The sequence below is a fragment of the Coccinella septempunctata genome, chromosome 1, assembly GCF_907165205.1.
Source record: "Coccinella septempunctata chromosome 1, icCocSept1.1, whole genome shotgun sequence".
NCBI classification, from domain to species: Eukaryota; Metazoa; Arthropoda; class Insecta; order Coleoptera; family Coccinellidae; genus Coccinella; species Coccinella septempunctata.
Window position 1 is genome coordinate 27584249 of NC_058189.1, and position 25332 is coordinate 27609580.

The 25332-nt window shown below is 38.0% G+C and overlaps 1 protein-coding gene across 3 annotated transcripts in view; it reads right to left on the reverse strand.

Annotated features, from left to right (window-relative positions):
- LOC123315586 overlaps window positions 1-25332 on the reverse strand; it is a 622910-nt gene that overhangs the window by 411202 nt on the left and 186376 nt on the right. For all 3 annotated transcript variants that reach the window (XM_044901350.1, XM_044901359.1, XM_044901344.1), the window contains one exon: window positions 17169-17790. In XM_044901350.1, the coding sequence (XP_044757285.1) occupies window positions 17169-17790 (622 nt within the window). The remainder of the gene's footprint in view (window positions 1-17168; window positions 17791-25332) is intronic.

Sequence of the window (25332 nt, forward strand, 5' to 3'; positions counted from 1 at the left end):
GTGAAGTGATATTCGATTTTTCAACAGTTGAGATGTCTGACCTACATAACCACGCGAATAATCTTCACACTGTATTCTATAGATTACGTTTGAATGTAACATAGTTGAAATGGTATCTTTCAGCCTTCTCTCAGTCTCTTAACAGTTTTGTAATTATATACTGCCTTTTTCAGATCTTCTCTACTCAAACATTTTCTTATTTTACAAGTTAGACCTTCATGTGCACAATACTCCCAAACTTCACTTCAACGCCCTCTGTGTCCGTAGATCTAGGTAATTGTGATGGGCGGTCGTTGTCGTCCATGTGGTTAACGTTTGCTGACGAATAGAGTAAATTTAAAATAATTTTTCTTGGGTACCCATTTTCGACGAAAATATTAAAAAGTTTGTCAATGGAGTGCATCAAAAATTGTGGATGGCAGATTTTGTTCACTCTATTTTTCATTTCTTTAATACAATTTATCTTCATTTGTACATGCACAGATTTGAAATGTATTAATTTATCTGAAGCATTTTGCTTTCTATGCCAGACAAGATGAATAGTATTGTCAATTCTGTAGAGTCTCGTATCTAAAAAACTAACAGAATTATTTGCGTCCTCAAACTCTATTGTGAACTGTATATGCGGATAGTAACTATTGGAGTGTTTCAATATAATAACAGTCTGATTGACGTAGAATCCACGTGACTGACGTCCATTTTTACATTCAATTTGATTAAAATAATCATTTTTCAAAATTTCGAGTGAAGATCGGTCACTTCAATTTTCAGATTTTTCCGACCACTTCAACCGCCTGACTGACGATGTTTCCACCATCGGGAACGTGACTGACGCCCATTTTCACTCATAATCATGAATAATTCACATTATTACAAAGTTTCACGTGGATATCAATCACTTTTTTTCTGAGATTTTTCTGGCGAGTTTCACCGCCTCCCACGCCGACGTCCACCACGGTCGCGCTGACTGACTTTCTATTTCGAGTACAGTAATAGTTAATAGTGTAACTCTCTAAATGATCACATTCGAATTGGATATAAAGCACTGATAAAAAAGTGACACCACCTCCCAGACCAATATCGTCCGGTGAGTTGGGGGTGGACTGGACCATAGATTAAATGAACAGAGAATTGATAGCCCACTCGAAAAACGAGCTTTAGCGCCATCTGTTTTTACGGTACAGGTATTAACTTGAAAAATTGAAAAGGATTCCGTAGTGAACATTTCGAATTTTCTCCTAGTAATCCAGACAAACATCCGAAAAATTTCCAAAGGAAAATCAGAGAATGATTCGCATTAGCTGTTGATTGCGAAATTAAATTCAATGAAAAATGAGAGCTAATCTTCCACGATTTTCAGTCCTCGTATTTTCTAGTACGTTCAAAGTCACTGCAATTTCTTTTAGTGTAGCATGTGGAAGATATCTCTGAGCACTTCTCTGTCTCTTCAGTCGATCATATTAAATCGAATCCTTTTCATGACCACTATTTCACATAAAACTGGAAATGAATATTTTTCCAATGATTTTATTGAAGTTTGGAATTCTATTTTGTATTTCTATGGAATAAGCTTATGTTTCCATGGAAACGTTCTTGTCATAACGTGATTTTTCCATAGACTTATAAATAACATATAAGTCTTTGGATTTTTCGAATCTTTTATGTAGCTTTACCGCCAATATTGGAATTAGGGTTGGCGCAAACTAATTAGAATTAGGCTACCTCGAAATTATTTGCTCAAGTGTAGCTACATTCCCAATCAATTCGCCGGTCGAAGTGCAGTTCGACACGAAAGTTACCATTCGCAATAAAATTCGGACAAAATACTCAAATGAATTAAACATGTAACTGATCAAAACATAAACATAAGCATCATCCATAGCCGGCACTAAATTCATTGCCGGAGTGATAGTTTGCAGCTTAAGCCTGAAAAATTAGGGAAAACGGGTATTAGTCGTATCGAACATTGAGACTCTGTAATATATCACGATCATTCATGAGTGCTTACGATCCGCTCGTTCCGAATGCATCGAGACATAGGCATCAATTTCAGAATTATGTTTAGTGTTGAGTGTACCATCCCAACAGATGGCACTGGATACAAGAGTGATTAATCTATATTTTTAAGTTAATGTATTGACTGGACCACCTCTATTTCCCAGAATTTGGTCAGTTTTTCATCAATATCATGATCGATGTCGGCTATTAATACCAAAGTTTCTGGATGTTGAACTGATGATGGAGTATTTCCAGAAATTATCCATCCCAAAGTGTTTTTTTGCAGAATCAGACCCGTTGCCGATTTCTTGAGACCATTTTCAAGAATTTCTCCATATAAATCGACGCCTATTAAAATGTCGACTGGAGCAGCTATGTTGAAGTTTGGATCCCCAAGCATCAGGTTGTTCCATTCATCTGGTATTTGTGCGTTGATGTTGGTGCTGGGTCTATTTTTTGTTAGTTTATGCATAACCAGCAATTCTGCGTTGTGTTCATGGGAGCTTGAGAATCTTGGTTTGAGCTGAGTGAAAATTTTCCATTTTGAGGTTCCTGCCGCCTTAACTGTTTGTAGTCCAAGAAGTTGGGCAGCTGATTCCGTGATGAACGAATTGTGAGAGCCCGGATCGATAAGTGCTCTCAAGGTTTTTTGTTGGCCATCATTGGTTCGTACTTCCACATAGGCAGTTGCAAGCAAGGCTACTTTTTCTTGGTGATTAATTTGATTGGATCTTTCAAGTTGACCAGAGATTGGTTGAGTGGTCTTCCCAACAGTTGCGCTGTTTGTTTGTGCAGGATTAGTTTTGGGAACTGCTGAGTCGTTGTGAAGGAGCATATTGTGACTGCGATCACATTTAGGACATCTCATTCTTTTTTTGCACTTCTTGGTCTTTCCATGAGTTAGACAAGAGTGACAGAGGTTTTTCTTGCATAAAAATGACCAGCGTTCATTGACATCCATAGCTAAGAATTTTTTACAGGCTCCGATGTGGTGTTCTTCAGAGCAGATTGGGCAGGTTGGACTTTGGCTGTGGTATGATGTATATGACCATTGTTTTTTTGTATCTGAAGACTTAGGCTTGCTGTTTGCATCGGCTCTCCTGGCTTGTCCTCTCAATGTTTCAAGGGACTGGAACCTCTTCTTAAGGAATGCTAGGATTGAGTCCAGATCTTAAATCTTTTTGGGATCTTAAAGTACCATCTCGTAAAGCTTCTTGGATTCAGGATACATTTTTTTCACAATAATATATCCTATAATGGGACCTGCTGCTTCTACATCGATCTTCATATTTTTTATGACTGAAAGACTTTCAACTGCAGGATTGGCTGTGATTGGTGTAGCGGACAGACTCTATATCAATGAGCACTTGACTCTTGCGAACTCTTGCTATAGTGCTCCTAGTCCTAGTTCCTTGAAGAAAATCATGAAAAATTACTTCCTCGGGACTTACTAATCCGCTACCACCTTGTATATCTAATTAAGACTGTTTTTTTTTGTCAATGTCATGCACAAGCACTGACGATATACTATTGTCGAAATTGTTTAGTTCTAGTTAGAAATAAGAAATCTGTTTTTAATTTTTATTTACACTTCTGTGAACACATTTTTTTGGGTATTTGATTACCTATATGTGATCCATATGTATAATAAATAAATGAATCAATAAATGAATGAATAAACTGTAACGTCGTGGATATTCTTCATTCCTTAGAAAGAATCATTATTGGATGCTGGGATGTTTAAGATGTTATCCAGATGCTTGGTAAACAGAAGACGTTGATTGTTGAATTTTTCTTCAATCAAGTTCCATGCGGTGTTGTAATTGTTCTCGGAAGTTTCCAGGTGTTGAATTAATTTACCGGCTTCGCCTCGTACATGTGTTTTCAGGAATTGCATTTTCTCGACATCAGCGATATTTTGTTTGTGTACGGTCTGGTTGAATAGGTCACGGAAAGTAGGCCATTGTTTGTATTCGCAGTTGAATGTTGGAATCTGCAACTTAGGTAAGTTTGCAGTTTTATTCTGGTTTGTTGTGGCAACGTCCTCTTGATTTTGGGTCAGTAATTCTTCTACGTCCAAGTAATTTTCGTATGCCTGCTCATATATTTCCGATTCTAGATAATTATCAACACCTATGCCATCCTTCAACTGTATGTCGACGTGTGTTTTAGAAATTTCTTTCCAAAGACTCGTTAATTCGTCGAGACGTTCAATGAGAAGCGATTGGTGGATATTTCTCATAATTCGCTTCCTCGTTGTTCTCATCTATTGTTAGAATTATTTTATTTGTAGCTGTTGCTTTTTGACGGCTTCGGGGATTGGTTCTGGATCAGTCGGTAGTGGATTTTTCAGCACGCCCAGCAAACACTGAAATCCAGTCACTGTACAAAAACTGCACATCGTTGCTTCACTTGACTGCAGTGACGGTAATGCAGTAACTGCCCCAAAAAGAACCGTATATGTCCCGGTGGACTGTGCAGTTAATGTACAGTACAAACTGCAGTTGATATACAGCCACAGCTGCACCTTAAAAACAGCGATTGCGATTGCAATCACTGTACAGCAAGCTGCACTTCAAATGCAGCAGTTAGGTGCTAAAACTGTACAGCAATTTGTGCTTTAAATGCAGTATGCACTTTGCAAAAACTGCACAGCTAGCTACACTTCAAATGCAACAGTTTAGTGCAAAAACTGTACAACTAGCTGTATTTTATATGCAGTTTGGTCACTGTGCAAAAACTGTACAGGGTGGGCAAATTTCGATGTTTTAGCACTACAGCTTTTGAACCAGAGGAGATAGACAAAATCTGATACCCCATTCTCGTTCTCTTTTTCTGAGAAACTAACAAGAGTAGTAGTCATTTTTGGCCACCTTCTTTTGTTTTCGAGTTATAAGCGAAAATTGGAAAAATGGCGATTTCGAAATAAATTTATATCTCCGCTAATACTGATGATAGAGCTCTGAAATTGAAACATTATACAGGCACTTTTTTAAGTAGAATCCAGTGGCGTGCTTGCCTTTTCAGCAGGATTTTCAATTACGAAGCTATGACCCAAAGTTATGTTTTTTTAAATGGGAACACTAGATTTCTGTGCAATTTTTTGAAAGCTTAATTTTTACTGATTTCAAAAATATATAACATCATATGTTTTGCATCAATATAAATAATAAAAAATGGTCAAAAACCTTTTTTTCTCAATATTTCTATGGTTTCAACTTTTGACGAGCACAGAAAATGATAGCACATGCTATAATAAGAGCAGTCTCCTTTCGGCAATGTCATTCTTTCTATGCTTTTTACCAATTTTCATAAAATTTGAATCTTAGAGAAATTGAGTAAGAAGCATAGAAATGAAAGGACTAATAGAAGGAGACTGTGGTAATAATAAGATGCTACATTTTTCTATTCTCAACGGAAGTTGAAACCATAGAAATATTGAGAAAAAAGGTTTTTGACCATTTTTTATTATTTATATTCATGCAAACCATATGATGTTATATATTTTTGAAATCAGTAAAAATTAAGCTTTTAAAAAATTGCACAGAAATCTAGTGTTCCCATTTAAAAAAACATAACTTTGGGTCATAGCTTCGTAATTAAAAATCCTGCTAAAAAGGCAAGCACGCCACTGGATTCTACTCAAAAAAGTGCCTGTAGAATGTTTCAATTTCAGAGCTCTATCATCAGTATTAGCGGAGATATAAATTTATTTCGAAATCGCCATTTTTCCAATTTTCGCTTATAACTCGAAAACAAAAGAAGGTGGCCAAAAATGACTACTACTCTTGTTAGTTTCTCAGAAAAAGAGAACGAGAATGGGGTATCAGATTTTGTCTATCTCCTCTGGTTCAAAAGCTGTAGTGCTAAAACATCGAAATTTGCCCACCCTGTACAGTAAGGTGCACTTTATATGCAGTAGTCCCTGTGCAGATTGCTGTACCGAAAGTGCACAGTTTCTGTATTGATAATTCTGCATTTTCAATATGCAGTTTTGGATGTACTGTAACTGCACAGTTTCTGTATTGATAATTATGCTTTTTCACAATGCAGTTTTTGATTTACAGTGACTGCATAATTTCTGTAGTGATAATTCTGCATTTTCAAAATGCAGTTTTCGATGTACAGTGACTGCACAGTTTCTGTATTGATAATTCTGCATTTTCAAAATGCATTTTTTGATGTACAGTGACTGCACAGTTTCTGTATTGATAAATCTGCATTTTCAAAATGCAATTTTTGATATCTAGTTACTGTACAGTTTTTATATTGATAATTCTGCATTTTAAAATGCAGTTTTTGATATGCAGTGACTGCGCAGTTTCTGTATTTGCAATTCTTCATTTTAAAAATGGAGTATTTGATATAGAGTTACTGCAAAGTTTCAACAATGATAATTCTCCATTTTTCAATTATGAAGTCTGAAAATGCAGTATTTGATAAACATTAACTGCACAGTTTCTGTGTAATGCTGCAATGCGTCCAGTGTAGGAAGGTACGGTGAGTAGAGTACGTTATTGACGATTATGCTCGAAACATCCGTCCTTTGTTGGAAGTTGGAACGGCGACAAAGCTGCCATTCAGTCCCATCGAATTCTGCCCAACCTGTGCATATTATCAAATGGAGACCAATCTCGGTTTAAGGAACAGAAAAAAAAAACAATTTAGATTTTAGAGCGACGTTTCGGCGATTATATTCCGCCTTCCTCAGGCTACAAAGAAATTAATAACGATAAATTAAGTAAATGTGAACATACGCAGTGGCATAATATAAATAAATATAAAACTTCAGTAAAACAATACACAAAGAGAATTAACTGATCAACAAATCACTACAACACAAATTCTTTGTTTGGAGACTGACTAGACTGTATATTATTTGTCATGAAATATCAACACCCAGTATCTCACCTTTAAAATCCTATATTCCTCAAAAGAAGAACTTGTCAGTGACAAAGTCATTAAATAAAACTAAATGAAAGGCTCAACTTTTGAGTACTTGATAAACTTTCTTGGTTTCGATACATTGCACATTGGAATCTCGATTTTACTGATGGACAAAGAGAATGAATGAACGCCAACGCCGCAACATATGAAACATCAACACAAAAACCGGGAACAGAAAAACAGAAACAATGAAGAGGTATATCATAACTATCTGTTAATTAGATTTATATAAATATTATTTAGGGTGGAAGTATCAGCTTGAACATTAACATTGTCCCTTGTTCTCTTGATGTACACCATTTCCTTAAAAATTCTCTTTTCAAAACTAGATTCTCTTGATAAAATTTCTGGTTCACCGAAATTGAAAGTGTGACCCGTATCCCTATGGTGGAAAGGTAGACCAGTAGAAAAGTTACCACCTTTACAATCGTTTTCGTGTTGTTTCATTCTATTTTTGAGGTATTGTTTGGTTTGACCCACGTAAGATGACTGACAAGCAGATTAACTTTATATATTGAATTGGATTGTAACAATTTGGGAATTTGATCTTTCAATCTGGAGAATAAGGACTTTATTGTCTTTTTGTAATAACAGACAATACGTGTGCTGTTATTTGATAAAGCATTGACGAGTTGTTTTGTAAGAATCGGAACGAAAACAATCTTAAAAATTTTTACCGATGGTGTAGTATCATTGTTATTGACTGGAGTAGGAAGATGAGGAGTAAAATATATTATTCACCAATTGTTTGGGGTAACCGTTCTCTTGTAACATTTTCGCGAAATAATCAAAATTTTTGCCGTGAAGCTCGGATGACTGAGCGTTAAGATTTTCTTTTTGTCATCCCAGTTTCCACGGCAAAAATTTTGATTATTTCGCGAAAATGTTACAAGAGAACGGTTACCCCAAACAATTGGTGAATAATATATTTTACTCCTCATCTTCTAACAATCCCCCCGCGTTGCCTAGAGAAAGATAGAGCTATGGGCAAAAAGCTCGCTGAAAGCGTTGTTTACGAGTGATTAGTTTGCTGTTGTTGTGCTTTTTGTGCGATTTTCCTGAGTGTTTTGGAATAAAAGTGTTCGAATAACTCTAATACATAATGGTTGATTCTTCTGCAGCCATAAACTGTACAAACAGATTCGAAAAGGGCGAGAATATCAAATTCCACAAGTAAGTCTCCCTATGTATCTTTCTTATCTGGGTCTTTATCTAATTAACTGATCTATTTTTATTTATTATTTCTTAATTTTTGTATAAAAGATGATGATTCCTTTATATTATAAATTTCAAAAGGACTTCCTGAGAAAAAGGTGGTTACTGGTGGTAAAAATAAAGAATTTCATTTCCATTGAGGAGGGCTATTTTATTAATGTTCATGGTAATAAAAATTTAAAAGTAGGATCAGTGTCGTCAATATTTGACTTCCCTGGTAAAACCCAAAAGAAAACTTTTAAAACCGCACAGCTCGCGTTTGAGATCCTATGTTTATATGAACTTTTTGCCTAAAAATTCCCAAGGGAATAAACCCCTAAACTTGTTGTATTGAATTTCGAAACACTCCGTATTCAAAATTGAGTGATTTCACGTCCTCAGAAAGAATTTGAAATTTGGATCACAGGGATAGAACAAAAACCATTAAACAAATTCTTCAACAGCCGACGTTTCGCATACATATGTTTCGCATATATTACGAATATGTCTGTCGTAATATCAATTCATTTCGAAATGGCCATAGCTTTGATTTTGTTGACTTTAAGATTCTGGATGTGGAGAGGAACTATTTGATGAGAAACATAAGTGAGATGATTTATATAAATTTAAATGAAACTGTTGATTTCAGGACGGACACTATATCTCTAAGTTCACAATATTCGAACCTATTCAATATACATAAAAGTTCCAGAAATTCTAGATGATCAATATTTCGAGTTAATATATGGTATTGAAGTGTGAATTTCTACGCCGCTGCATTGTTTCATCATATAGTTCACATCAATTTGGACCTGACAAAAATTGCTGCTAAATGGATCCCCAAATGTTCGAATGCTGACCAAAAGCGTGCAAGGGTTGAAGCATCGCGTTCAATCTGTGCTAGATTTGAAAACGATGTAGACTTCTTAAACCGAGTTGTTACTATGGATAAGACTTGGGTACATTTCTAGGATCCAGAAACAGAGCAACAATCGATGGAATGGCGACACTCTGGTTCTCCAAGACCTAAGAATTTTCGTGTCCAAAAATCTGCTGGAAAAGTTCTTGTTTCAGTTTTTAAGGATCGCCATGGAGTAATCATGATTGATTTTCTGGATAAGGGTTGAACAATAACCGGAGATTACTATTCGACATTATTGACCACTTTACAGGAAGATATTGAAGAGAAAAGACGCGGAAAGCTATCCAAAGATGTTTTGCTTTTGCAGGACAACGCCCCTGCACACAAATCTCATGTTGCCATGCAAAAAATTTGTGATTTAGGGTTTGAATTACTAGAACACCCTCCTCATTCACCAGATTTGGCTCCATCCGAGTATCATCTCTTTCTTCAACTGAAAAAAAGTTTGAAAGGTCGTGAATTTTTTCCAACGAGAAGATAATAAAAGCTGTAGAGGTCTGGTTTGCAGAGCAAGAAGAAATTTTTTTTTAAGGTTTAGAGACGAAGCAGGTTCGCTGTAATAAATGTATTCAATCAAGAGGAGAATATGTTGAGTAATAAAATATTTTGACATTGAAATTTTGTTTGGTTCTATAGTAGGCTAAGAATTTTTCAATACAGCCTCGTAGAAAGGGAAGGTACAGTCCATGTCTCCATGTCTACGATCTACATGATATGAATTTTGTCTGAGATATTTTTTCTCAGAAACAGTTCATAACTTTTCATCTAATCCAATATCTATGAAAGAGTTCTAATATTTTCTCGAAATGCTAAAACGAAAGACAGAGCATGAGAAGTAAGAAGCCAGGTGAACAAGGCAAACAAAATTTCAGGAAGCTTCTCAGATAAAATATACAGGGTGTCCCAAGAGGAATTTCACATACTCCTACCATATAAAGGCTCTACTATCAGCATCACGAAATGGCCACTTGAGGTAAGCGTCTACAGTTTCGCATCGTACGCAACGCACGGATCGCATTGAAAAGATCCGGGCAGTAGGATAAGTAAGTGAACACACTTTTATAAGTTCTTATACAAAGCATTCTAAAATACTTTCGATGCGATCCATCCGTTGCGTACGATGCGGAATTGTGGACGCTCACCTTTCCTCTATCTTTCCTTGCCAATTCACAAGATGATTTATTAATTCTGACCGAAAGTTCATTCGACTATATTTCTGGTATTGTATAGTACCGATAAAATGTTTTCCGATATTGATCTCTACATAATAAACCATTATTTGGGACACTGCGATCTGGAATTCTCATTTGGTATTCTCGAACCGAATCTCGATTATAGCAATTACTGGTTTTACTGTCACATCGAAGACTATATGACTAATTAATGGAAATTAAATGCAGAATACTATTTCAAAAAGTATTCCTTCCAAAATTGAAGGAGATTCGATACCAGTTCATTATGAGAAACCCTAATCCCTAATGTGTGGACGTTGTTGTCATTGCATAAAACTGTGTTGCTGAGTGCGGCAATATTGCCAGTATATCATTTGATACGTGACTTCATGTTAAATCATATAAATTAAAATTATGAGCAGTAAACGAGGCATACATATAACGATTGTTTCGATGACGGCATACTTATACACACGCCACTGATAACATTTTTTTGTTTTCACCTCCTAAACAGTTTCATTTGATGAAAAATATTAATATATTGAAAAATCAATTGATGAAATTTTTGCTGAGCATTGAACCATACAATCTACCAGAATATTTTGAATCTTGTAAAGTAAAACTCACAGAAATCTTGTAAGGAGTAACCATTGAGATAAGTTGACTTATTCCCTCTTGTTGTATCACAATAATTGTAGGAATTGAAAAAACCTTATTAATACTATAACGTTGATAAAAAATGATCACTGAATCGTATCAAATTTTTTGCCACGTTGAAGTGTCGGTGGAGGGTATGGGAAATTTGAAATGGCGAGCGCCGAAGGCGCGTGGCCGGGTAGAGCGGTATATGGAACGCAAGAGTAAGAATCGAGCTTTCCGAAAATGCCTAGATCGTATTTTTACCCCGTCTAGAAGTGTCCGAAAATTGCGTGAGAAAATCGCGAAATTCACGATTTTCGCGAAAAGGTACCAATTTGATTTGATTAGCTTGAGAGATCCGCGGTAGCTCGAGAGCCGGGATGGGTGTCGAACTAAGCTCGAAGAACCCGAAATTAAAATAGGCCTGTTTTTTTTCCCGGAGCCCGAACGATATTACCTAAAAAAGCGTAAGAATTTTGAAAATTTTTGACGTCTATTAAAAATCGAGTGACATTCCACAAAATTAAATTATTTTCTATTGATTATCAGAGAAAATTAAGTGAAAGTGCACTTTGACAATCGATGTCAGAGTGTGATTTAAAGGTTAACGTCAGTTTTGACGGCTTGGCAGCGATCACAGAACGAGGTACCTTGAATCGATCGGGCTTTTAAAAAACGTTTTTGGCCTAGATATTCATAAAAGGGGAATCGAGCGAGGGCCGAAGGCCCGAGCTACGAACAAAAGGCGTATCGCGAGGGCCGAAGGCCCGAGCTACGGACGAAAGGCGAATCTGTCAGTAAAGGTGAATCTACCTACAAGGTGGATCTCCTGGCTATACTAGTTAATACTATAACGTTGATAAAAAATGATCACTGAATCGTATCAAATTTTTTGCCATGTTGAAGTGTCGGAAGAGGGTATGGGAAATTTGAGATGGCGAGCGCCGAAGGCACGTGGCCGGGTAGAGCGGTACATGGATAGCTAGAGGAAGAATCCAGCTTTCCGAAAATGCCTAGATCGTATTTTTACCCCGTCTAAAAGTGTCCGAAAATTGCGTTAGAAAATCGCGAAATTCACGATTTTCGCGAAAAGGTACCAAATTGATTTGATTAACTTGAGGGATCCGCGGTAGCTCGAGAGCCGGGATGGGTGTCGAACTAAGCTCGAAGAACCCGAAATTAAAATAGGCCTGTTTTTTTTCCCGGAGCCCGAACGATATTACCTAAAATAGCGTAAGAAATGAGAAAATTTTTGACGTCTATTAAAAATCGAGTGACATTCCATAAAATTAAATAATTTTCTATTGATTATCAGAGAAAATTAAGTGTTAGTGCACTTTGACAATCGATGTCAAGTGTGATTTAAAGGTTAACGTCAGTTTTGACGGAATTGGCAGCGATCACAGAACGAGGTGCCTTGAATCGATCGGACTTTTGAGAAAACGTTTTTGGCCTAGATATTTATAAAAGGGGAATCGAACTATGGACGAAAGGCGAATTGCGAGGGCCGTAGGCCCGAGCTACGAACAAAAGGCGTATTACGAGGGCCGTAGGCCCGAGCTACGGACGAAAGGCGAATCTGCCAGTAAAGGTGAATCTACCTACAAGGTGGATCTCCTGGCCGTGCTAGTTAATACTATAACGTTGATAAAAAATGATCACCGAATCGTATCAAATTTTTTGCCACGTTGAAGTGTCGGTGGAGGGTATGGGAAATTTGAAATGGCGAGCGCCGAAGGCGCGTGGCCGGGTAGAGCGGTAAATGGAACGCAAGAGTAAGAATCGAGCTTTCCGAAAATGCCTAGATCGTATTTTTACCCCGTCTAGAAGTGTCCGGAAATTGCGTGAGAAAATCGCGAAATTCACGATTTTCGCGAAAAGGTACCAATTTGATTTGATTAGCTTGAGAGATCCGCGGTAGCTCGAGAGCCGGGATGGGTGTCGAACTAAGCTCGAAGAACCCGAAATTAAAATAGGCCTGTTTTTTTTCCCGGAGCCCGAACGATATTACCTAAAAAAGCGTAAGAATTTTGAAAATTTTTGACGTCTATTAAAAATCGAGTGACATTCCACAAAATTAAATTATTTTCTATTGATTATCAGAGAAAATTAAGTGAAAGTGCACTTTGACAATCGATGTCAGAGTGTGATTTAAAGGTTAACGTCAGTTTTGACGGCTTGGCAGCGATCACAGAACGAGGTGCCTTAAATCGATCGGGCTTTTAAAAAACGTTTTTGGCCTAGATATTTATAAAAGGGGAATCGAGCGAGGGCCGAAGGCCCGAGCTACGAACAAAAGGCGTATCGCGAGGGCCGAAGGCCCGAGCTACGGACGAAAGGCGAATCTGCCAGTAAAGGTGAATCTACCTACAAGGTGGATCTCCTGGCTATACTAGTTAATACTATAACGTTGATAAAAAATGATCACTGAATCGTATCAAATTTTTTGCCACGTTGAAGTGTCGGTGGAGGGTATGGGAAATTTGAAATGGCGAGCGCCGAAGGCGCGTGGCCGGGTAGAGCGGTAAATGGAACGCAAGAGTAAGAATCGAGCTTTCCGAAAATGCCTAGATCGTATTTTTACCCCGTCTAGAAGTGTCCGAAAATTGCGTGAGAAAATCGCGAAATTCACGATTTTCGCGAAAAGGTACCAATTTGATTTGATTAGCTTGAGAGATCCGCGGTAGCTCGAGAGCCGGGATGGGTGTCGAACTAAGCTCGAAGAACCCGAAATTAAAATAGGCCTGTTTTTTTTCCCGGAGCCCGAACGATATTACCTAAAAAAGCGTAAGAATTTTGAAAATTTCTGACGTCTATTAAAAATCGAGTGACATTCCACAAAATTAAATTATTTTCTATTGATTATCAGAGAAAATTAAGTGAAAGTGCACTTTGACAATCGATGTCAGAGTGTGATTTAAAGGTTAACGTCAGTTTTGACGGCTTGGCAGCGATCACAGAACGAGGTGCCTTAAATCGATCGGGCTTTTAAAAAACGTTTTTGGCCTAGATATTTATAAAAGGGGAATCGAGCGAGGGCCGAAGGCCCGAGCTACGGACGAAAGGCGAATCTGCCAGTAAAGGTGAATCTACCTACAAGGTGGATCTCCTGGCTATACTAGTTAATACTATAACGTTGATAAAAATGATCACCGAATCGTATCAAATTTTTTGCCATGTTGAAGTGTCGGGGGAGGGTATGGGAAATTTGAAATGCCGAGCGCCGAAGGCGCGTGGCCGGGTAGAGCGGTAAATGGAACGCAAGAGTAAGAATCGAGCTTTCAGAAAATGCCTAGATCGTATTTTTACCCCGTCTAGAAGTGTCCGAAAATTGCGTGAGAAAATCGCGAAATTCACGATTTTCGCGAAAAGGTACCAATTTGATTTGATTAGCTTGAGAGATCAGCGGTAGCTCGAGAGCCGGGATGGGTGTCGAACTAAGCTCGAAGAACCCGAAATTAAAATAGGCCTGTTTTTTTTCCCGGAGCCCGAACGATATTACATAAAAAAGCGTAAGAATTTTGAAAATTTTTGACGTCTATTAAAAATCGAGTGACATTCCACAAAATTAAATTATTTTCTATTGATTATCAGAGAAAATTAAGTGAAAGTGCACTTTGACAATCGATGTCAGAGTGTGATTTAAAGGTTAACGTCAGTTTTGACGGCTTGGCAGCGATCACAGAACGAGGTGCCTTAAAACGATCGGGCTTTTAAAAAACGTTTTTGGCCTAGATATTCATAAAAGGGGAATCGAGCGAGGGCCGAAGGCCCGAGCTACGAACAAAAGGCGTATCGCGAGGGCCGTAGGCCCGAGCTATGGACGTAAGGCGAATCTGCCAGTAAAGGTGAATCTACCTACAAGGTGGATCTCCTGGCTATACTAGTTAATACTATAACGTTGATAAAAAATGATCACCGAATCGTATCAAATTTTTTGCCATGTTGAAGTGTCGGGGGAGGGTGTGGGAAATTTGAAATGGCGAGCGCCGAAGGCGAGACGCAGGGACATGCTGGGTATAAAAATCTAGAGGAAGAATCGAGCTTTCCGAAAATGCCAAGATCGTATTTTTCCTCGTCTAGAAGTGTCCGAAAATTGCGTGAGAAAATCGCGAAATTCACGATTTTCGCGAAAAGGTACCAAACTGATTTGATTAACTTGAGAGATCCGCAGTAGCTCGAGAGCCGGGACGGGTGTCGAACTAAGTTCGAAGGACTCGAAATTAAAATAGGCCTGTTCTTTCTCTCGGAGCCCGAACGAAATTACCTAAAAAAGCGTAAGAAATTTGAAAATTTTTGACGTCTATTAAAAATCGAGTGACATTCCACAAAATTAAATTATTTTCTTTTGATTATCAGAGAAAATTAAGTGAGTGCACTTTGACAATCGATGTCAGAGTGTGATTTAAAGGTTAACTTCAGTTTTGACGGAATTATCTTGGCAGCGATCACAGAACGAGGTGCCTTAAATCGATCGGGCTCTTAAAAAAACGTTTTTGGCCTAGATATTTATAAAAGGGGAATCGAGCTATGGACAAAAGGCGAATTGCGAGGGCCTTAGGCCCGAGCTACGGACGAAAGGCGAATCTGCCTGTAAAGGTGAATCTACCTACAAGGTGGATCTCCTGGCCATGCTAGTTAATACTATAACGTTGATAAAAAATGATCACTGAATCGTATCAAATTTTTTGCCATGTTGAAGTGTCGGTGGAGGGTATGGGAAATTGGAAATGGCGAGCGCCGAAGGCGCGTGGCCGGGTAGAGCGGTAAATGGAACGCAAGAGTAAGAATCGAGCTTTCCGAAAATGCCTAGATCGTATTTTTACCCCGTCTAGAAGTGTCCGAAAATTGCGTGAGAAAATCGCGAAATTCACGATTTTCGCGAAAAGGTACCAATTTGATTTGATTAGCTTGAGAGATCCGCGGTAGCTCGAGAGCCGGGATGGGTATCGAACTAAGCTCGAAGAACCCGAAATTAAAATAGGCCTGTTTTTTTTCCCGGAGCCCGAACGATATTACCTAAAAAAGCGTAAGAGTTTTGAAAATTTTTGACGTCTATTAAAAATCGAGTGACATTCCACAAAATTAATTTATTTTCTATTGATTATCAGAGAAAATTAAGTGCACTTTGACAATCGATGTCAGAGTGTGATTTAAAGGTTAACGTCAGTTTTGACGGCTTGGCAGCGATCACAGAACGAGGTGCCTTAAATCGATCGGGCTTTTAAAAAACGTTTTTGGCCTAGATATTTATAAAAGGTGAATCGAGCGAGGGCCGGAGGCCCGAGCTACGAACAAAAGGCGTATCGCGAGGGCCGTAGGCCCGAGCTACGGACGAAAGGCGAATCTGCCAGTAAAGGTGAATCTACCTACAAGGTGGATCTCCTGGCTATACTAGTTAATACTATAACGTTGATAAAAAAGATCACTGAATCGTATCAAATTTTTTGCCATGTTGAAGTGTCGGGGGAGGGTATGGGAAATTTGAAATGGCGAGCGCCGAAGGCGCGTGGCCGGGTAGAGCGGTACATGGATAGCTAGAGGAAGAATCGAGCTTTCAGAAAATGCCTAGATCGTATTTTTACCCCGTCTTAAAGTGTCCGAAAATTGCGTTAGAAAATCGCGAAATTCACGATTTTCGCGAAAAGGTACCAAATTGATTTGATTAACTTGAGGGATCCGCGGTAGCTCGAGAGCCGGTATGGGTGTCGAACTAAGCTCGAAGGACCCGAAATTAAAATAGGCCTGTTCTTTTTCCCGGAGCCCGAACGAAATTTCCTAAAAAAGCATAAAAAATTTGAAAATTTTTGACGTCTATTAAAAATCGAGTGACATTCCACAAAATTAAATAATTTGCTATTGATTATCAGAGAAAATTAAGTGTAAGTGCACTTTGACAATCGATGTCAGAGTGTGATTTAAAGGTTAACGTCAGTTTTGACGGAATTGGCAGCGATCACAGAACGAGGTGCCTTAAATCGATCGGACTTTTAAAAAAACGTTTTTGGCCTAGATATTTATAAAAGGGGAATCAAACTATGGACGAAAGGTGAATTGCGAGGGCCGTAGGCCCGAGCTACGAACAAAAGGCGTATCGCGAGGGCCGTAGGCCCGAGCTACGGACGAAAGGCGAATCTGCCAGTAAAGGTGAATCTATCTACAAGGTGGATCTCCTGGCCGTGCTAGTTATTATTATACTATTAATCAACATCACCATTCGAAAAAGTGGTATCGGTTTGAAGATTTTTATCTAAAGAAATCACAAAATATGGATATATTGCAAACACAAAAGTTACCGGCCATGTCGTTTTTCCAACTTTTTCAATGTTATCTTCTCTCAAACTAACGGAATCTCGATCTTGCTTCTTCTTCTTCTTAAAAAGCCTAGGATAGGTGGAGAAATCCAAAATTACTTTGCTGTTGGAAGAGGAATCTATTCCCATTTCTCTTGCTTCAATATCTCTTTTCGGGATTCTTCGAAAAGTGGAGGTAATATCTTTTAACTTCGGTGAGTCAAAGTTGGGTTTTCTGAAGGATGGCATCGATATGGATGGTTTCTTCATTTCTTGCAGTTTCCTCTTGAATTTAGTAGCGCCCTCCATGATGGCTGTCTGGAATTTTTTAGGAGTCACAGACCCTTTCTCCCTAGATGTGCTTCTTAAGGAACTTGGGAAATGGAAGTTACTACTAGGACTGTTTTCTGATTCTACATTCAGATCGATAACAAGTTTCGGTGAAGTACTTTGTTTGTTGCTCACATTGCCAGCTAATTCGAATTGGATTTCTTTCACTGAAGAATGGAATTCATCGTTCAGTTTTGGATTGGACGGATTCAATGCTTCAGATACATGGAATTTTGAAGGTGTAGTTTCGGTTCTCTCCTCCGGTAGTGGATTGACTGGTTCATATTCATGATCACTGCAAAAAAAAAACATTCTGAGAACAACTAGGTACTAGAGTCATTACATTTTTGACATTGGATGTAAGGAACATCGCTGTCAACATTCATCGAGAAAAGGAAATATATACAGGGTGGGCTTTTCAGAACGAAACAGACGAGATAACGGGTGGAATAAGTTTATTTCGACAAAATGCTCGGACACGTCGATTTTTGTTTCGAGGGTCAAATTCACAACTATATCGCTTTAACGCTGTAGGAAATGTAATAATTTCTCCGAAAATAAATTCACATGCCGAATTCCTACAACAAATTCGACGAGAAAATCAAAACGGAGAAACATAGGAAACCACTCTTCCTTCGTCGTACAATTTCATTGGTGCGGGGAAAATGTTCCGAAAATGGTATAAAAAGAACTCATATGTAAAACAAAGATAATTCATCTGTGAAGTTTGTGTAGGTTCTATATCTGTATGTGTTATCGGAATTTCAATTCGTTAAAATTTTCGAAGTTGGTGTTCATCTGCCGGAGTCCAGGTCTTGATCGTTGTTTCTGCAGAAAACATCAGGTGAGCTTCTTTTTCGAATCTTTTTCCTGAGTTTTCTTATAGCGTAGAAAACTGAAGTAAAGCTCACAGAAGAAAATGGGCAGTTGAAAGCTCAAATTGTCAAACTGACTGAAACTGTGTCACAGTTGATCGGTGAGATGCCGAAATCTCCTACTTACGCCGCAATCACAAAACCGGTAGCGGGTTCCAAAAATAATTCCCCTAAAGGAATTTCTTCACAACCCGAAACAAGACAACGGGAGTGCCTAAAAGGGATTAAATTCCACCCATCACGATGATGTGTACATCAGATTGGGTAGAGATCTCAAAAGCTCTCTATACCAAGAAATTCAGTTATAATCGGGCTACCGCAGTGAAAGACGAAATCAAGATTATAGCCACAACTGTAGATGGCTGCAGAAAAATAACTATATTCTTCGAAGTTGAAAAGGCGTACGTCACATAACAGATGAAGGAGAAAAAGAAAATTTACGCCGTCATTAGGCATCTTCCAATAGACGCAGATCTGAAATTGATCGAAAATGACCTGAGATTACAGGGAATCGATGATGCTGAGGAGTCTAGGATGACATCAAATAAAACGAAAAAGCCGATACCATTATATCTGGTTAAAACGCAAAAGAAGGATATACAAGGTGTGGCGTAATGAATGGATAATATCGAGCCTGGTGGTAGAGCAATCTATGGCAGTTCAGAAAAATATATTCAACGTTTAGTAAAAGTTCCTTGGTTTTCGAGATATTGGAGATTTTCGGAAATTCAAGAGAATTACACCCTTCGCCACTCGTTTTGCAGGCAAGACTCCAAATCAAGGAATTTCTTCAAACTATTTTTTAGATAGTGTTCCTGGATAGATGATCTATCGAATGTATTTCATTATTTTCAAGGCGCATGAATAGTTCTCCATGAAAAAAAGATCTAACTCAACTTTTCCGTTTTGCTAATTTTTTTTCATAAGTTCAACCTAGCGCGGTGTAAAAAATAATATGGTTACCTGAGAGCCAATGCAAGAAAAAACATGCCAGTTTCATTGATATTCCGATATGATATAACTCTCTGTATTCTCAGCATTTAATACAAAATAAATTCCTATTGCAATCAGTTGAGGCCCAGTTCAATGTAAACAGTGTTTCTGAAATTTTTATCAGCTAAAATGAGAAATGCAAGCAGAATGAAGCAATCGTCTATAAAAAGGTATAGAGCATTTACTGAAGCTCATGGTGGCCTCTTAGAGAATCTTTTGTGATATTTAATTCAATGAAACGATACCTACTCATTTTAAAATTGTTGATATCAATACAATAAAGCTATGATTCATTAGAAAGTGTAGACTATAGAGCATGTATCAAAACTCATGGAGGCCAATTTAAGCATCATTTGTGATTTGTGAAACTTTATTCAATGAAACGATATTTTAAAATTGTTATTTTTTCTCGTTTTATTTTATTATTGAACTCCAACGTTGTGAAATCAATATTTTCAAGTTGATTTCAAGTTATGCATCAAATTTCGGCATTTTTGTAACAAGGGTCTTGACTCAATGTAATAAAAATTATCTAATTTTCAGCTTTTTTTCTTAATTACAAAAGTGCCAAAATTCATTTCGTTACTTGAAATTCGCTCAACAACTATTAACTTTATAACTATAGAGCTTAATAATGAAAGAATGCGAGGGAAAATAACCAATTTCAAAATATTGTTTAATTGAATCCAGTTTCACAAAAAGTGTTCAAAGTGTGCATCAGGAGCTGTACTAGATGCTTTAAAACTCCATTTGAATAATTGCTTTATTCTGCTTGCAAGTCTCATTTCAGTTGCTGAAAATTAAAGAAAAAGGCTTACGTCAAACTCTGCCTTGACTCATTGTAATAGAAATTTATTTTGTATTTAATGCTGAAAATAGAGTGAGTTATACCATTTCGGAATCTCAGTGAAACAGGCATGTTTTCTCTTGGTTTGGCACTCAGGTAACCATATTATTTTTCACACCATGCTGGGTTGAACTCAGGAAAGAAAATTAGCAAAAGGGAAAATTTGCGGCGCTATTCATGCGCCTCAAAAATAATAACTTAAATTCGATAGCGCATCTATCCAGGAATACTATCCAAAAAACAGTTTGAAAAAATTCCTTCATTTGGAGTCTTGCCTGCAAAAAGAGTGGCGAAGGGTGTGATTTTCTTGAATTTTCGAAAATCTCGAATATCTCGAAAACCAAGGCACTTTTACCGAACGTAAAATATATTTTTCTGAACCGCCATAGAGTCCTCTACCTGCAGGCTCCATATTATCCATTCATTACGCCACACCCTGTATACGATATCCAGCGAATCTACAACCTCTAGTCGAACCAAAAAGAAGGCAGACGGACCAAGCCAATGCTTCAGATGCCAAAGGTACGGACACGCACAAAATAAATGCTCCTTCCCGTGGAGACGTGTGAAGTGTTCGGGAAACCAAAGCAGAATATATTGTGAACTCATTAGGAAAGGTGAAGAAAGAAAGGCTACATGCGTTTTATGTGGTGAAGAAGGCCATCCAGCAAGCTACAAGGGATGTAGCGAATTTAAGCTGGTGACCAGAAAGAAGAGAGCCGGCCAAAAACAAACAGAACAGAAAAAGCCGTCGAATAAAGCAACACCTGCAAGAAAAGTTCTGGAAACTGTAAAAACCAAACCTGCAGAACAGGAAAAGAAGAGGGAGACTCCAAAACCGGTTCAGAAAGAAGAAGAACAGGAGGAGCCTCCAATGAAACAGGCTGTGAAAAGTCAACAGGAGAAGTGAAAGATATCTGAATCAGCCGATGATTTAGATATCTTCACAAGATAATGTTGAAAATTGAGACGGAAATAGAGAATAAACTCCAAGCATTATTCAGTAAACTGAATTAATGGACCTTACGGATATTAGGAAGAAATCCCTCAAAATAATCTCTTGGAACATAAACGGGATTAACACTTGGAAAGCCGAGATAGAAGAAATAGCCCTACAGGAAACAAGAATAAACCGGAACAGACGACTGAATTTCATGAATTATGAAACATATAGATGCGACAGAATTACAAACACAGGAGGAGTAGTAGCAATATTAGTGAGAGCAGATCTGAAACACTACTTCAAAAGTAGATCCGATGAAACACAAGGAGAAACAGAAACAGTGACGATTGTTGCCGAATTAAATCGACAAGGAGTCGAAAGTACCTCGGCATACAAGCCACCACAAAACAATTAGTTGGAAGAGAAGATGAACAACATGTTGGCAGGAACAAACTCGACAATATGCATTGGAGATTTCAACTGTAAATCCCCATTATGAAACAGCAGAACAGAGAAAAGAAATGGCAAAAACTCAAGGATTTCGCCGAAAAACAAAATGCCATAGTGATTGGACCAGAGTTACCGACATATCTTGCTTTTGATATAGGAATATCAGATGTAATATATATCGCGATATTGAAAAATATAACTCAAGAATTTTCGATTGAATCTTTGGGAGATTCAAACCATAATCCCGTTGGATTGACAATTGGAGAAGAACCAAGAGAAAAACTGCTGGAAATAAGAGAACATACCAATTGGGCTAAATACAGCCTGTTAACGCCGAAAATGGATTTCTTCAAATTTCATGTTTTCATCCTTCTAATTTATCTGATATGTCAACAGATGTCATGATATACACGATTTTTGAATTCTTCTCGATATCGCGACATGTGTTGAGCTGATTGAAAAAGAATCAGAATAATAGAGATTGCTTCCGACATTTCTTGATTTAATTATTGCGTGATTTTCAAAGTTATTGTTCTGCAGTTTCCTTTTCAAATTAGTCAGTTTCCGAGTACCTACTTTACGACATTTAGTGCTTCTGATAGTGAAGTTTCGCTGTTTGATTCCATTTCTTGAGAAAGACACTAGAAAGAACCATCAATAACCCCATTCAGATAGGAGATTTGGGCCCCTCTCTGTACAAGGATCTCTTTGCGAGACTGCCGTCCTCTGGCCAGCTGGATTTCGGAGAATTGCTGGTTTTCCAAGCAACAGCCCCAACCTCTCAAGGTAAGATTTTTTCTTATTCTTTAATGATTCTCTAAATTATTATTCAAAATTCAGCCTTCCAACCAGCGAAAAAAATATACAGTCCGCTCAATTCTCAACATGGAGCTATCGTGCCGAATTTTGTAATTTAGAATATTCAAATTCAGCTTCGATTTTTTGTACAAAGCATCCTTCATTTTGAATTCCCTTGCGACGTTGCCAGTGTATAAATAATTTCCTTTTGAAAGAGAAATCTTTCATTTGACGTTGCCGGATTTAACTTTTTTTCCGTGAATTTTCGGTAATTTCAGTTCATTCACAATGACTTCAAAAGCTAAACCGGAATCGATTGATCCTGAAGTGATGAAAGTTCACAGTAAACTTTTGTCTCAGAGGGATAATATTTTCGCGACCGTTACATCTATTTTTAATACGTGCAAAACATATTCTTCTGATAATCTTGCTAAAGTTGTCTACTTTGTCAATCAACTTCCTAAATATTCTGATAAATTCGAAGAAGTTCAAAATTAAATAGAGGCACTCAACGAGAATTTGCCTCAGAAAGATAAAATCGAGATCTCTCAAGTACAATCCTCCCTTGAGGAGATACTAGCCTCCATTCATAGTATACAGTGTGATTTAGCGAAACAAAATGCAGTTTTGACCACATCTGATACCACCCCTAGCACTACACCAGTACCACAGATGCTTCCGACTATTGCACTTCCTTCATTCGATGGTAAAATAGATAATTGGGTAGAATTCATTTCCTTATATAACTCATTGGTTCATAAAAACTCCATGATAGACAAAACACAAAAATTTCGATATTTGAAAACCACACTAAAGGGTGAAGCTCTGGCTGTTATCAGTGGTCTTCAGTTGATTCCTGATAACTACGATATAGCGTATGATGCTTTGGTTCAGCGTTACCAAAACCTCAGACGCCTTGCTTCTGTTTATTTTTAGAAATTACTGCAATTCAAGTCTCTCTCTCATCCTTCACTGTCATCGCTCAAAGATTTTTTACATAATCATGAAACAATCTTTAAAAATTCCAGATCTTGCAGATTTTCTGTTATTTTCTTTGGCTTTGAATAACTTAGATTCGAACACCAAACGTGCCTTTGAAAATAAGTTGCCATCAGAAGGCATTCCCACTTATAAACAATTAATTGAATTCGTAACGCAGCAAATTCGTATGATGGAACTTTCCAAAACCGCTGATAGCAATACTGAGACCAAGATCGCACGGCTCAAACGTTCTTTTAGTGAACTCTACAGATTCTTCTCCTTCTGATGGTAGAACTTTCGCTTGCCCCTTGTGCAAAGGTTCGCATTTTTTGCATCAATGTTCACGGTATCAGAATATGACATTGAATGATAAATATAAATATCTCGGAAAAAATTCACGCTGTTTCAACTGTTTAGGTCGTAGAGAAAACTGTAATTCTTATTCTGTATGCCGCCACTGTAAAACAAATAGACATCATACCTCTCTACACCCCTCTTCTGTTACTGTTAACGTAACCTGCCCCCCTCATAGTCGTGACTCATCTGAAGCTGAACCTATTCAGTCTGTGTCATGCATCGCATCTTCTGGTAGTTCACCAATTCTTCTTGGTACTATAAGTCTCCTAATTGAGGATGTTACAGGTCAAAAACACATACTTAGAGCTGTTTATGACCCTGGCTCTCTTATTTCTGCCATTACTAAGTCCAATGTTTCCTGCTTGGGTTTGAAAATTTGTCCCTCTACTTGTTCTGTTTCAGGTTTAGGTCAATCGAACTTGCGTATATTTGGGTCCGTTGATGTTTCGTTACATTCACGACATTCCTCTCGGTCGGTCAAGGGCCATGCTGTCGTTCTTGATAACATTTCGCATCCGCTTCCTCCTTCGGAACTCCCTCTGGAAGTGCGATCCAAATTTGCGAATTTGCAGCTGGCGGATGATGATTTCGACTTACCTTCTCCAGTAGATTTTCTGATTGGAGCCGATTTGCTCCCTCAACTTTTGATTGATGGTATTCAGTCTATTCCTGGTAACCCAACTGCGGTCAATACTATCTTCGGATGGGTTCTGGTTGGTCCCACGTGTTCTCAAACTTCAGAATCTATTGCCACCTCTCTCCATATACATTGTGACATTAGTTCTGCCCTCCAAAAGTTTTGGGAAACAGAGGAAGTCTCACCTAGTTCCCCGCTCGATCCACAGGATTTGTTGGTGGAAGAGCATTTTCTTAGTACCCATTCTCGGGACAAAGATGGGCGTTACATAGTAGCACTTCCTTTCAAACTAAATGCAACTCCGCTCGGATCAAATTGCTCTAGATCACACGCTTCATTCAAACGTCTCGAACAGAGACTCTTAAAACAACCAGAAAAATTCAACATGTATCAAAATTTCATGACAGAAAATCGTAATCTTGGTCACATGTCTATAACTTTCTTTTCATCTTCATACATAATTTCCCATCACGCTGTCATGAAAGAGACAAGTACCACAACAAAATTGAGAGTGGTATTCAATGCTTCAGATTCAGACTTGACAGGCATTTCTTTGAATGAGCGTCTTCTAAAGGGTCCAAAATTGCAATCTGACATACAAGATATCATTTCTAAATTTCGCTTGCAGGCAATTGCTTTATGTGCAGACATACAAAAAATGTATCGTCAGACCCTTATTGTTCCTGAGCATAGACGATTCCAACATATTTATTGGCGTCCTCCTGGTTCAGCTACAATCGCACAAGAGTTTGAACTGAACACCGTTACCTACGGATTGACTCCTTCAGCGTATTTGGCACAACGAGTGTTGAAACAGTTGACGAAAGATGAAGGTGAATGCTTTCCTCTGGCCTCATATGCTATAACGAACCAAATATATATTGACGACGTGATAAGCGGCGCCAAAGATGTCGAGACTGCCGAATTGTTAAGGAATAAGTTGCGTGAATTGCTGA